General features: G+C 40.3%; 1 protein-coding gene across 2 annotated transcripts in view; it reads left to right on the top strand.

Annotated features, from left to right (window-relative positions):
- The window catches only part of STAP1 (signal transducing adaptor family member 1), a 175324-nt gene extending 164009 nt beyond the window's left edge, over positions 1–11315 (top strand). For both annotated transcript variants that reach the window (XM_069743119.1, XM_069743117.1), the window contains 2 exons: positions 273–318; positions 10714–11315. In XM_069743119.1, coding sequence (XP_069599220.1) covers positions 273–286 — 14 coding nt within the window. In that variant the 3' untranslated portion in view covers positions 287–318; positions 10714–11315. The remainder of the gene's footprint in view (positions 1–272; positions 319–10713) is intronic.
- The last annotated feature ends 4056 nt before the right edge of the window (positions 11316–15371 follow it).

The raw sequence follows: 15371 nt of genomic DNA, 5'->3' as shown, positions 1-15371 counted from the left end.
GAGAACAGATACGCTTTTACGTTTAGTTCAGTAGACACTAAACTATTCTGTATGGGAGCCCCCTAGAATGTTGGAACCATGTCAATTAGATACTTACTATGTTCCCTTTTTTCCCTACTATTTCCATGATTCATCACCTTTCTGCAACATCCAACACTTTACACCAGTTCTTCTCTTGTATGTATAGTAGATGTTAAATAGTTCAACCTAAGAACAGTATTGTTTACTACCAGTAATTATTAATTTTCATTAATTTTCACTTTTATCATCAGTATTTCCAAAATAATGTCACAGACTATCAAGAAGCACGTCCATCTGGTAAGTCCATCTGAAGGAATGTGATCTAGATTAAAATTCATGTAATTTTACACCAAATCCCTAGTAGATTTACTACAAACAAACTCATAGTAAGGTGTCTCTGCAATACATTACTTTTAATATGGAACTGGAGATAAACTAAATGTCTTCATAATAATTCTTTGAAATTTCTCTATGTTTCACCATTACATTGGTAAAGTCTATGATCTGGGACTTGTAAAGGGGTTTTCCGGGCTGTGGACAAACTTCTCCAGTTACACTATGTGGCATCTGACACGTTTGTATAATACACGTTGGTAAGAAAACGGTAACGGGGTCATTAGTGTTTTCCATCAGGGTGTCACCAATGTGTGGTTCATGTGGCCGTTTTTATAATCCGTGTGTCCGTATTTACCTATCAGTGTGTCATCCGTGTCCGTATTTACCTATCAGTGCGTCATTCGCGTGTCCGTGTTTCCCATCAGTGTGCCATCCGTGTCCATGTTTACCATCAGTGTATCCTCCGTGTGTCTGTGTTTACCATCAATGTGTCATCCGTATCTGTGTTTACTATCAGTGTGTCATCATGTCAGTGTTTACCGTCAGTGTGTCATCCGTGTGTCCATGTTTACCATCAGTGTGTCATCCGTGTGTCCATGTTTACCATCAGCGTGTCATCTGTGTCCATATTTACCATCAGTGTGTCATCCGTGTGACTGTGTTTACCACCAGTTTATCATCCGTATGTCCGTGTTTACCATCAGTGTGTCATCTGTGTGTCCGTGTTTACCATCAGTGTGTCATCCGTTTGTCCGTGTTTACCATCAGTGTGTCATCGGTATGTCTGTGTTCACCATCAGTGTGTCATCCGTGTGTCTGTGTTCACCATCAGTGTGTCATCCATATGTCAGTGTTTACCATCAGTGTGTCATCCATGTGTCCATATTTACCTATCAGTAAGTCATCTGCGTGTCCGTGTTTCCCATCAGTGTGTCATCCGTGTCCATGTTTACCATCAGTGTGTCATCCGTGTGTCTGTGTTTACCATCAATGTATCATTCATCCGAGTGTCCGTGTTTACCATCAGTGTGTCATCCGTGTCCATGTTTACCATCAGTGTATCATCCGTGTGTCTGTGTTCACCATCAGTGTGTCATCCATATGTCAGTGTTTACCATCAGTGTGTCATCCATGTGTCCATATTTACCTATCAGTAAGTCATCCGTGTGTCCGTGTTTACCATCAGTGTGTCATCCGTGTCCATGTTTACCATCAGTGTATCATCCGTGTGTCTGTTTACCATCAATGTATCATTCATCCGTGTCCGTGTTTACCATCAGTGTGTCATCCCTGTTTCCATGTTTACCATCAGTGTGTCATCTGTGTCCGTATTTACCATCAGTGTGTCATCCGTGTGTCCGTGTTTACCAGTGTGTCATTCGTGTTTACCATCAGTATGTTCATCAGTTTTTTCCCAGTATGGATAAATAAATAAATTTCATAGCTTCTCCTATACCTTAAACAGACTTCACACGGATAGCATGCGAACGCCATGTGTGTTCTCAATGTGTTTTTCACAGACTCATAGACTTGTATTGGCCCTTGTCATCCATGCTGCTGGAAAAAAAAAATGGACCTGTGAAAACACGGTATGTGAGCATCCCCATAGGTTATAATAGGTACAAGTGGAATCCATAAAAAAAAAACCAGATGACACACGTACTAGAAACACAGTCTTGTGAAGGAGGCCTGTGACTGGCAATTACCAACTTGTGATTATTTGCATCTGCTAATCGCATACATGTGGTCATGCTGGGAATACAGTATAGTGGAATCGTGACAGTGTGCTCATGTTCTTTGTACTACATGAAAATCCCAACAAATAACGTAGCACTGTGTTGCGCTATAGCATGAAAGCATGAAATATATGAAATAGGAATTGCATTACTGCTTTAGAAAATAGGAAAAATTGAGAATAATTAGTGCACAAATTGGCCAATTCATGTGTACCCGGCAGCCACGATAAGGATGTTTGTACTACAGGGATTCTACAAGGACAGACAAGTGGACATCAGACATTATTTTTTGGTATGGAAGCAGCATTTCCCTGTGTAGCTACTTTAGACTTTTTTTTCCTTCTTGGCCTTCTCTTCTATCTGCCCTCTTGTATTTTTTGATTCCCATAGTCTTAATAAAGTAGGCTGAATGCACTTCAATATTCTAGCTATTCACCACACTGATATGAGATTGTGCCATAACAGTAAGAAGTGACCAAAAGAAGAAAAGAAGTTATGAAAGAATATATTTATTTATTACATATGTATGCAAGAAATTAAAAAAAATCTAATATATAGTTGCCTAGAATACTACTTCCTGCAATTTGTGCCAACTTCCTGTCCGGAGCTAATGTCCAGAGCTAATGTCCGGAGATAATGTCCGGAGCTAATGTCCGGAGATAAGTGACGTCAACAGTGTCCAGTGTCTGATTGGTTGCCGCCTGCTGCGAGCGACCAATCAGAAACGTGCCGTACTGTGACACACTCCGCCCGCCATTTTGGTGTGATTTTTGAATTTTTACCTCACAGCAAGTTTCTACTGCGTGGAGGCGGGCCCAGTGACGTTGCTCTTCAAGCTCCTGCCGAATTTCGTCAAAAAAATGATAATACCATTTACCAAAACTATATATATTTAGTTGTGAAGTGGTTCAGTGACATTTTCACACCAATTTTGAACTTTTGTTTGGTGTTTTCTCCATATACTGCCTATTATTCACTGACTGTTATACTGAGAGACTGCCGTTTATTAACCTCTTCTTTGCCACATTGGGTATATTGCTCTATTATTTGCCACATAAGGACATTGTCCATTATTGCCCAGCAATTTCTCTGCAATATAAACTGCCTATTTATTAATATCTGCATTCCTGCAAAGAACTATTGCCTATTATTAACTGGCTATTTTCCTAGTACCTGACACTGCCTCTTATTAACCTGCTGTTTGCCACCACCACGCTTAAGAACCGTTGTTGTGGCATTTGCCACAACACGCAAAGTTGTCGTCTGATGTCTTTCATCCCTCCCCTCATAAGCATGTTCATGGATCCTGTGTAACTGTACCTTAAATAACAAGAATTGTCAAGAGCTGGTGAGTGCAGCCATTTTTTGTTCTTTCTTACTATTATTTATTAATTGTATTATTCTTACATTTGAATAAATAAAGTATATATGGATTCTAGACTCCCGATTCTTTAGAATCGGGCTGCCATCTAGTATATATATAAAATGACAGGGGAAGGAAAATTACCTCCAAACAAGATGGGGAAGAGATAGCAAGATTTCCAAATGCCTGCACTGAAACAGTGGTATTAGGAGGGAAAAGGATTGCAAGTATCCAAAGTTGGGAGGGCTTATAGCTGTAGGAGCTAAAGACTCTAAATCCAAATAAACGTCTCAAAAATATCTAATATATAATTGCCTAGAATACTACTTCCTGCAATTTGTGCCAACTTCCGTGGCTTTGTCCGGAGCTAATGTCCGGAGCTAATGTCCGGAGCTAATGTCCGGAGCTAATGTCCGGAGATTAATTGCCTAGAATACTACTTCCTGCAATTTGTGCCAACTTCCGTGGCTTTGTCCGGATCTAATGTCCGGAGCTAATGTCCGGAGCTAATGTCCGGAGATAAGTGACGTCAACAGTGTCCAGTGTCTGATTGTTTGCCGCCTGCTGCGAGCGACCAATCAGAAACGTGCCGTACTGTGACACACTCCGCCCGCCATTTTGGTGTGATTTTTGAATTTTTACCTCACAGCAAGTTTCTACTGCGTGGAGGCGGGCCCAGTGACGTTGCTCTTCAAGCTCCTGCCGAATTTCAAGTATATATGGATTCTAGACTCCCGATTCTTTAGAATCGGGCTGCCATCTAGTTGTAGATATAAGAAAATAAAGAAGGATGCATGGACAGGTGAAGGCCCAGCAGCCCTATATAACCTTATTGCCATTTCCTTTCAATAGTCTGCATACGACAAGCACGGTCAAAAAAATATTCCATACTTAGGTATTAAAGTATAAAAAGTATTACTTAAAGTTTAGCTCCTACAGCTATAAGCCCTCCCAACTTTGGATATTTGCAATAGTTTTCCCTCCTAATGCCACTGTTTCAGTGCAGGCATTTGGAAATCTTGCTGTCTCTTCCCCATCTTGATTGGAGGTAATTTTCCTTCTCGTCTTTTTATATTTAACCCCTTTGTGACGGAGCCAAATTTTTTAAATCTGACCAGTGTCAATTTATGTGGTAATAACTCTGGAGCGCTTCAACAAATAACAGTGATTTTGAGATTGTTTTTTCGTGACACATTATACTTTATGATAATGGTAAATTTAGGTCGATATGTTTTGTGTTTATTTATAAAAAATATCAGAAATTTGAGAAAAATGTTAAAAATTAGCAATTTTCAAATTTTGAATGATTATCCCTTTAATCCAGATAGCCATACCACAGCAAAACAATAATAAATAAAATTTCGCACATGTCGGCTTTACATCAGCACCATTTGTAAAATGTTCTTTTATTTTGTTAACATTTTAGGAGGTTTAAAAATGTAGCAGTAATTTTTCATTTTTTCAAGGAAATGTACAAAATTTTTTTTTTAGGGAATTATCCATGTTTGAAGTGACTTTAGGGGTCCCATATATTTGGAACCCCCCAAAAGTGATACCATTTTAAAAAACAGAACCCCCTGACATATTGAAAACTGCTGTCAGGCAGTTTTTTAACCCTTCAGTTGATTTTCAGGAATTAATGCAAAGTGACATGACAGGAATGAAAATGTGTATTTTTACCACCTAAACGCCTCTAACTTCTGAACAGGTTACTACAGCCGTCAGACTCTTAGGCCAGAATTTGGTCATGAATTGCCATGGCAAACATCAGGACCACACAATCATGATCTGAGGGCACCAATTGGGATAAATAGGAAGCCCCCACACTCTGTTAACCATTTATTATGATGTAATCACTATTGAAAGCAGCATCTAAGGGGTTAAACAGATTTGGACGGTGCAAACTCTGATCGTGGCTGATGCAGCAAGTTGTCAGCTATAGTGTACAGCCGACAGCTACTGGATTGTCACCTGTATGGGGATACTACTCTCTTAAATCTCAGGTCAGTTAAAAGACGTATTGGCGGTCATTAAGGGGTTAATTTTTTTTTTCCTGCATACATATGTAATAAAGATATTCTTTTATACATTTTTCTTCTTTTGGTCACTTCTTACTGTTATGGCACAATCTCATATCAGTGTGGTGAATACCTCTTGTATTTTTTGTATTGTAAAGTAGTAAAAATGCATATAAACCTTCAGGGAAACGTATACGTTTTGCTTAAAAAAAAACCCCCAAATAAACACTATGTAAACCCCATGTTCATGCGGGTGAAAAGGGGGTTATACCGGATAAATTACATTCCACTATCAAGGTAAACTAGCTGAGAAGTGGTTTTGTAAGCATTTGCAGTAGCAATAAAGGGTGCGGTGTTCAAGACATTTCATGCCAAGAGTGCAACAAAACGGGCTTTCACATTTTGTTTCCTGTTTGTGTTGGCATTGCTGCCAACTACTTAATTTTAACCTTGGTCTATGAAGATAGAATAGTGTTTTGTTGTTAGCTAACTATAATCATAAAAGTCAAATAATACTATGATAAGATATTATTCAGTAAATCTCACGTGACCTTTAGAATGGAAGAATTGTCAGTAAATTACAGCCATGTACTTGTAAGGCCACGCTGAAGAAAACTACAGTCAGACAATCCAAGAATGTCTTAAAAATCTACATTAAGGCCTTGCCAGTAATGTTCTCTCCGGTCTTGATGACGAGATGTGGGGGGTGTCAGAAGATACTGATAGATGAAGAGGTGCTTCCCTCCTTATTAATGGGGCATGTCTGAAGAATGATGTGCGCCTCTGTGTGCCACGCCACAAATCTTCTCCAGTTCCTTAATTAAACAAGTTGTGACCTCACATACCTGCCTAGTCCCTGTCCGGCCCAGACCCACCCATATACCGTAGAACGTGTCAAAAAGAGCACATTTTTTCAAGCAAATTTTGACAGAATTCTGTCAAAATTGCTTTGATGAATCGGGATGATTTTGGGGTATTTTTTCCAGAAATGGTTAAATAAAAAACGTTAGGGTTCTTTACAATATATTGTCAGTCTTGTAATGTTACCACCAAAGATTTGTTGCTGAGAATATTGCATTGGTGACTAGAGAGTTGATTTCTTATGTACCACCGAATATTCTATGTATCCATTAATTGTGATGAATTTCAAGAGTCACATTATCCATTTGTTCGTAAAATAGCTTGTATGTATGTACACACATATATATATATATAATGTATATATACACACACACGCGCACACGCACTGCTCAAAAAAATAAAGGGATCAACTAAAATCCCACGTCCTAGATATCACTGAATGAAATATTCCAGTTGTAAATCTTTATTCATTACATAGTGGAATGTGTTGAGAACAATAAAACCTAAAAGTGATCAACGTAAATCACATCTAATATCCCACGGAGGTCTGGAGTTGGACTGATGCTCAAAATCAAAGTGGAAAATGAAGTAACAGGCTGATCCAACTTCAGTGGAAATGCCTCAAGAAAAGGAAATGATGCTTAGTGGTGTGTGTGGCCTCCACATACCTGTATGATCTCCCTACAACGCCTGGGCATACTCCTGATGAGGCAGAGGATGGTCTCCTGAGGGATCTCCTCCCAGACCTGGACTAAAGCATCCGCCAATCCTGGACAGTCTGCGGTGCAACATGATGTTGGTGGATGGTGTGAGACATGATGTCCCAGATGTGTTCAATCTGATTCAGGTCTGAGGAACGGGCGGGCCAGTCCATAACTTCAATGCCTTCATGTTGCAGGAACTGCTGACACACACTAGCCACATGAAGTCTGGCATTGTCCTGCATTAGGAGAAACCCAGGGCCAACCACACAAGTATATGGTCTCACAAGGGGTCTGAGGATCTCATCTCGGTACCTAATGGCAGTCAGGCTACCTCTGGCGAGCACATGGAGGGCTGTGCGGCCCTCCAAAGAAATTCCACCCCACACCATTTCTGACCCACTGCCAAACCGGTCATGCTGAAGGATGTTGCAGCAGCAGATCGCTTTCCACGGCGTCTCCAGACTCTGTCACGTCTGACACCTGTGCTCAGTGTGAACCTGCTTTCATCTGTGAAGAGGGCGCCAGTGGCGAATTTGCCAATCCTGGTGTTCTGTGGCAAATGCCAAGCGTCCTGCACGATGTTGGGCTGTGAGCGAGCACAAAGCCCATCTGTGCAGACACGTGCACATTTGTGGCCTCCTGGAGGTCATTTTGCAGGGCTCTAGCAGTGTTCCTCCTTACACAAAGGCTGAGGTAGTGGTCCTGCTGCTGGGCTGTTGCCTCCTATGGCTCCCTCTATGTCTCCTGGTAGTGCCTCCAGCCTCTGGACACTACGCTGACAAACACAGCAAACTTTCTTGCCACAGCTCACATTGATGTGCCATCCTGGATGAGCTGCACTACCTGAGCCACTTGTGGTAAGTGTAAAAGCACAACCAACATTCAAAAGTGACTAAAACATCAGCCAGAAAGCATTGGTACAGAGATGTGGTCTGTGGTCCCCACCTGCAGAACCACTCCTTTATCGAGTGTGTCTTGATGACATTTTCCGTCTGTTGTCTTTACTATGTAAAATTGATTGTCAAACAGTGTTGCTTCCTAAGTGGACAGTTTGATTTAACAGAAGTTTGATTTACTTTGAGTTATATTCTGTTGATTAAGTGTTCCCTTTATTTTTTTGAGCTATATATATATATATATATATATATATATATATATATATATATATATATATATATATATATATACAGTACAGACCAAAAGTTTGGACACACCTCATTTAAAGATTTTTCTGTATTTTCATGACTATGAAAATTGTAAATTCACACTGAATGAATTGAAACTATGAATTAACACATGTGGAATTATATACTTAACAAAAAGTGTGAAACAATGAAAATATGTCTTATATTCTAGGTTCTTCAAAGTAGCCACCTTTTGCTTTGATGACTGCTTTGCACACTAGTGGCATTCTCTTGATGAGCTTTAAGAGGTAGTCACCGGGAATGGTTTTCACTTCACAGGTGTTCCCTGTCAGGTTTAATAAGTGGGATTTCTTGCCTTATAAATGGGGTTGGGACCATCAGTTGTGTTGAGCAGAAGTCTGGTGGATAGTTCTACTGAATAGACTGTTAGAATTTGTATTATGGCAAGAAAAAAGCAACTAAGTAAAGAAAAAGGAGTGGCCATCATTACTTTAAGAAATGAAGGTAGTCAGTCCAAAAAATTGGGAACCAAAGATCTCAAATTTGGACTCATCAGACCAAAGCACAGATTTCCACTGGTCTAATGTCCATTCCTTGTGTTCTTTAGCCCAAACAAGTCTCTTCTGCTTGTTGCCGGTCCTTAGCAGTGGTTTCCTGGCAGCTATTTTATCATGAAGGCCTGCTGCACAAAGTCTCCTCTTAACAGTTGTTGTAGAGATTTGTCTGCTGCTAGAACTCTGTGTGGCATTGACCTAGTCTCTAATCTGAGCTGCTGTTAACCTGCGATTTCTGAGGCTGGTGACTCGGATAAACTTATCCTCAGAAGCAGAGGTGACTCTTGGTCTCCCTTTCCTGGGGCAGTCCTCATGTGAGCCAGTTTCTTTGTAGCGCTTGATGGTTTATGCCACTGCACTTGGGGACACTTTCAAAGTTTTCCCAATTTTTCAAACTGACTGACCTTCATTTCTTAATGTAATGATGGCCACTTGTTTTTCTTTACTTAGAATTTGTATTATGGCAAGAAAAAAGCAGCTAACAGTCTATTCAGTAGGACTATCAGCTGTGTATCCACCAAACTTCTGCACAACACAACTGATGGTCCCAACCCCATTTATCAGGCAATAAATCCCACTTATTAAACCTGACAGGGCACACCTGTGAAGTGAAAACCATTCCCGGGGACTACCTCTTGAAGGTCATCAAGAGAATGCCAAGAGTGTGCAAAGCAGTCATCAAAGCAAAAGGTGGCTACTTTGAAGAACCGAGTACATTGATTCCTCCATTACTGAGAAATCAGTGTTTAAATGCAAATAAGGCTAAAGGACTATGGTAGGTAGACCTGAAGCCTCTGTCACTCAGCTCTATTCTGTGTCCAGCACTACCTCCTCCTGCTTGACTGGCACCTCCTTTGCCTATGGCCACTCAGCATAGAGGCTGCAGGTCAAGCAGGAGGCGGCGGCGCTGGGCAGTGAATAGAGCTGTCGGAATGGCCATGTAATGGTATTGCTGGATTAGTCTTTCAAAGAGCACTTGCACATTTAAATAGCTCGGAGGGTGAAATTCTGCTGACAGATTCTCTTAAACATAGGAAATTGAATTTGGTCTTGTAAATTTTAATTACTGCAGATGTATATAAACAGATTGCACACAGATGAAATTAGATGAAAATCATCTATTCTTTTCTAGATGTAAATTGGATAGTTTTTTTTTTTTTTTTAACAGCACGTGCGAACCTAGCCTAATGGGAAAACCCCTTTTTGATAGTGAAGCAAATTTCTCTGTGGTAAAACCATGATTTTAGGGGCATTCCATCTTAATAGTCTTAGGAATAATAGAAAGTTACTGTTAAAATAACAAAATGATCCTTACTTAGCCCTGGATGGCTTTTGTTGATATTGCAGAAGCGATGATATTAGGTCTGTAGCATGTCACTGCCCCATACAATCATTGGGTTTACTGGTCAAGTCGATGTAGTGATACACAGCATGAGATCCCTTAGCCCAGTGATTGGCTGCAGTGGTTACCTGCTACAGTCATCACATCAGCAAGGTACCCATATTATTAAAGTCAGACAAGCCTATGAAAACTCATCCAATTTCCATTCGTATTGCAATGTGTATCAGAGTTTACGACAGAACTTTAAGGCTGCCGTCACACATTCAGTATTTGGTCAGTATTTTACCTCAGTATTTGCAAGCCAAAACCAGGAGTGGGTGATAAATACAGAAGTGGTGCATATGTTTTTATTATACTTTTCTTCTGATTGTTCCACTCCTGGTTTTGGCTTACAAATACTGATGTAAAATACTGACCGAATACTGCTAGTGTGACTGCAGTCTAAAACGGTAGATTTAAAGGCAAGTCATGGGTGACGCACATGAATCCTGGCTGCAGTTTGGCTATTTTTGGCAGCTTGTCTGGGATTACAGTGCTACCAGTGTTACTGAGTAGCTCTTGCAAAACATATAGTTTTGCTATATCTACTTAATGTGGTCACGGTTTAATTAAAACTGTCTGTTTGTATTTCAGAACACGTTACTGTGAAACAAGATTTTGGATGAAACCATGTTGAACGAAATTAAACAACCATTTATATATAGCAGAAGGCAAGAAAAACTATATGTCGAGAAGTACTTTTATTGAGTGTACCAAACATGAACTGATCTCAAAAGAAAAAAAAAAAGACAACCAATAACTGTATAGCTTCTTCTTTCTTTATTTACACATGTATATCCGGGTGACCCATAGCCTTTTTGTTTTGCGGGGCCATAACACAATCACGGTCATGACTCCTCCAATGATCTTATGTGCTATCAGAACATTTACGTTTTGTAACGTTTTTCCACTATGTCCGTCAGATGATATTTGCACATCATACTCAAGTTCTGACAGTGACTGAATATTCCGTACTATGGAGAAAAGTGCCACGGAAGAGGTGCGAAGACAAACAAGCTCAGAAAGAATTGCACATGCCTCTAGAATGTGGTTTGTTAAGAAAAAGAATAGAACACAACGTGTATGTATAAAATAACTGATCCAGCTATAACATTCTTGTTGCAAAAATGACAGTTATAACGTAAGTAATAAAAGTCATAGCTATTAATAAAACATCTGGTTTAGTAAAAAGCTTGGCTCGGTGTTTCTAACTTCTCTTTTTGGCCAATCGTCTTTTGGAATCTGCATTAGTTTACCACATTTTGGAAAAAAAATTGCTGATTGTCTTGAGAACTTGACAGGTCAATCCATTTTACAGACTGCACACTGACTCTGAAGAGTCAATGTATTACTTAAAAGGGATTGTGTTAACCATTGATGACCTATCCTTAGGGTAGGTGATCAGTATGTGGATCAGTGGGGTTCTGGGTCCAGTCACCTCCACCGATCAGCTTAAAACAGCTTGAGGAGCGGCTCCTGAATTAAGCGATGGACAAGTGAAACAATTTATCCCTTCCACTGCTGTGATGCAGCAGGGAAATGGAGACGTTTAACCAAGCCTACAACCTGCAGTAACCACTGATCCACCAAACCACTGCACGACCAGTTTAACCCTCTCACCTACTGTATCCTCACCCATCCCTTGTAGATTGTGAGCCCTCGCGGGCAGGGTCCTCTCTCCTCATATACCAGTGGTAACTTGCATTGTTTAAGATTATTGTACTTGTTTTTATTATGTATACCCCTCCTCACATGTAAAGCACCATGGAATAAATGGCGCTATAATAATAAACAGTAACAACAATAATAACCAGGTTGCCATCAGAACACAGCTTGTGTAGTCAGCAAAAACACAATGCCCATAGGAGACATTCACTTTAGGCTAGAAACACAAGAAAATATAGAAAAATCAGTCCCGTTCTCATTCAGGAGTGTGGGACCATTTTTTTCTGACTTGTAATCCATGTGCTGTCTGTACACAATCTGTGTTTTTACTCAGCATCTATTAATCTTTTACAGAACTATTTACAGTTTCCTATGCTACAGAATTGTAATGTATACGTAAATACTGGATGCCATACTGATGGACCATAAGGCATACGATTTTTTTTTCTTGTACCATCCGATTTCAGAGTAAAATCACAGCATGCTGCAATTCTTTTATTCACGCTGAATATAGAGGAGAAAAAAATATGCAGATCTGTGCTACCTCGTTGAATAACATTCTGTAGTGCTAAAGCATGTCAATATGAAATATGAATAGCAATACTGGTTCTGGATACTAGAAAAAAACTGAGGTGCTTAGCATTTAATTTGGCCAACTCATGCATGCCCAGCAACCAACGACAAGGCAGTCTCAGAACTGCTGGGAACCTACATGTTTAGTGTGACTACCTCTCTAAGGGCTCATGCCCACTAGTGATGAAATCGGACAAATTCAATCAGATAAAAAAAATCGGTTTGAATTCGGACTAATGTTAATCTGTGATTGTGTTCATCTGCTTTTTTTTCCCAGCTCAGCTCGGATCATAATCGGGCTGGAAAAGAAATTGGAGCATACTGCAATTGCAAATAGAAATCGGATCGCATCCCGCAATAAAAGTCAATGAGTGTGAGAAAAAAATAAATCACACAGCACTCGCGCCATGCAAGTGCTGTCCGATTTTTACGCACCGGTGTCATTTGAAAAGCTGGCAATTCATATGCGGCCAATGTAAAATCCCACTGTCAAGTTAGAATAGAAAAGATAGAGTACATATACAGTGGGGCAAAAAAGTATTTAGTCAGTCAGCAATAGTGCAAGTTCCACCACTTAAAAAGATGAGAGGCGTCTGTAATTTACATCATAGGTAGACCTCAACTATGGGAGACAAACTGAGAAAAAAAAATCCAGAAAATCACATTGTCTGTTTTTTTAACATTTTATTTGCATATTATGGTGGAAAATAAGTATTTGGTCAGAAACAAACAATCAAGATTTCTGGCTCTCACAGACCTGTAACTTCTTCTTTAAGAGTCTCCTCTTTCCTCCACTCATTACCTGTAGTAATGGCACCTGTTTAAACTTGTTATCAGTATAAAAAGACACCTGTGCACACCCTCAAACAGTCTGACTCCAAACTCCACTATGGTGAAGACCAAAGAGCTGTCAAAGGACACCAGAAACAAAATTGTAGCCCTGCACCAGGCTGGGAAGACTGAATCTGCAATAGCCAACCAGCTTGGAGTGAAGAAATCAACAGTGGGAGCAATAATTAGAAAATGGAAGACATACAAGACCACTGATAATCTCCCTCGATCTGGTGCTCCACGCAAAATCCCACCCCGTGGGGTCAGAATGATCACAAGAACGGTGAGCAAAAATCCCAGAACCACGCGGGGGGACCTAGTGAATGAACTGCAGAGAGCTGGGACCAATGTAACAAGGCCTACCATAAGTAACACTACGCCACCATGGACTCAGATCCTGCAGTGCCAGACGTGTCACACTGCTTAAGCCAGTACATGTCCGGGCCCGTCTGAAGTTTGCTAGAGAGCATTTGGATGATCCAGAGGAGTTTTGGGAGAATGTCCTATGGTCTGATGAAACCAAACTGGAACTGTTTGGTAGAAACACAACTTGTCGTGTTTGGAGGAAAAAGAATACTGAGTTGCATCCATCAAACACCATACCTACTGTAAAGCATGGTGGTGGAAACATCATGCTTTGGGGCTGTTTCTCTGCAAAGGGGCCAGGACGACTGATCCGGGTACATGAAAGAATGAATGGGGCCATGTATCGTGAGATTTTGAGTGCAAACCTCCTTCCATCAGCAAGGGCATTGAAGAGGAAACGTGGCTGGGTCTTTCAACATGACAATGATCCAAAGCACACCGCCAGGGCAACGAAGGAGTGGCTTCGTAAGAAGCATTTTAAGGTCCTGGAGTGGCCTAGCCAGTCTCCAGATCTCAACCCTATAGAAAACCTTTGGAGGGAGTTGAAAGTCCGTGTTGCCAAGCGAAAAGCCAAAAACATCACTGCTCTAGAGGAGATCTGCATGGAGGAATGGGCCAACATACCAACAACAGTGTGTGGCAACCTTGTGAAGACTTACAGAAAACGTTTGACTTCTGTCATTGCCAACAAAGGATATATTACAAAGTATTGAGATGAAATTTTGTTTCTGACCAAATACTTATTTTCCACCATAATATGCAAATAAAATGTTAAAAAAACAGACAATGTGATTTTCTGGATTTTTTTTCTCAGTTTGTCTCCCATAGTTGAGGTCTACCTATGATGTAAATTACAGACGCCTCTCATCTTTTTAAGTGGTGGAACTTGCACTATTGCTGACTGACTAAATACGTTTTTGCCCCACTGTATACACAGAATAGGTCAGAGACACGCACATTATATATAATTTTACCCTATGCTTGGTTAAAAAAAGTAACCATTACTGACTACCACATTTTTTGTTCTTGATCACAGACATGGCACAAAACTAAACAACTGAATGAACATCCTCCAAAGCCGGTGAATTTTTGCCAGCGGTTGTGTATGTACGGATGTATGTATGTATGTATGTATGTATGTATATATATATATATATATGTGTATGTGTGTGTATATATGTGTGTATATATAGTTAGTGTGTATATATATATATATATATATATATACACACTAATTGTCTAAGGGTTTTTCCGTCTGTCTGTCTTTCTGTCTGTCCTGGAAATCCCACGTCTCTGATTGGTCGAGGCCTGGCGGCACAGCATCGACGTAGAAATCCCACGTCTCTGATTGGTCGAGGCCGCCAGGCCTCGACCAATCAGGGATGGGCACAGCGACGATGTCATAAAGGACATAGACATCCCGCGCCTCTGATTGGTCGAGGCCGCCAGGCCTCGACCAATCAGCAACGGGCACAGCGACGATGATGTCATAATGGTTGCCATGGCGACAATGATGTCATAAAGGTTGCCTCGACCAATCAGCAACGGGCACAACGACGATGATGTCATAATGGTTGCCATGGCGACGATGATGTCATAAAGGTTGCCTCGACCAATCAGCGACGGGCACAGTCTGCCGCGAATTCTGGAATCATCATTGTCCATATACTACGGGGACATGCATATTCTAGAATACCCGATGCGTTAGAATCGGGCCACAATCTAGTATATATATATATATATATATATATATATATATATATATATATATATATATATATATATATATATATATATATATATATATATATATACAC

The sequence above is a fragment of the Ranitomeya imitator genome, chromosome 1 (genome assembly GCF_032444005.1).
Source record: "Ranitomeya imitator isolate aRanImi1 chromosome 1, aRanImi1.pri, whole genome shotgun sequence".
NCBI lineage: Eukaryota > Metazoa > Chordata > Amphibia > Anura > Dendrobatidae > Ranitomeya > Ranitomeya imitator.
The sequence above is the reverse complement of the archived record's forward strand: the minus strand, read 5'-3'. Positions and strand labels throughout refer to the sequence as shown.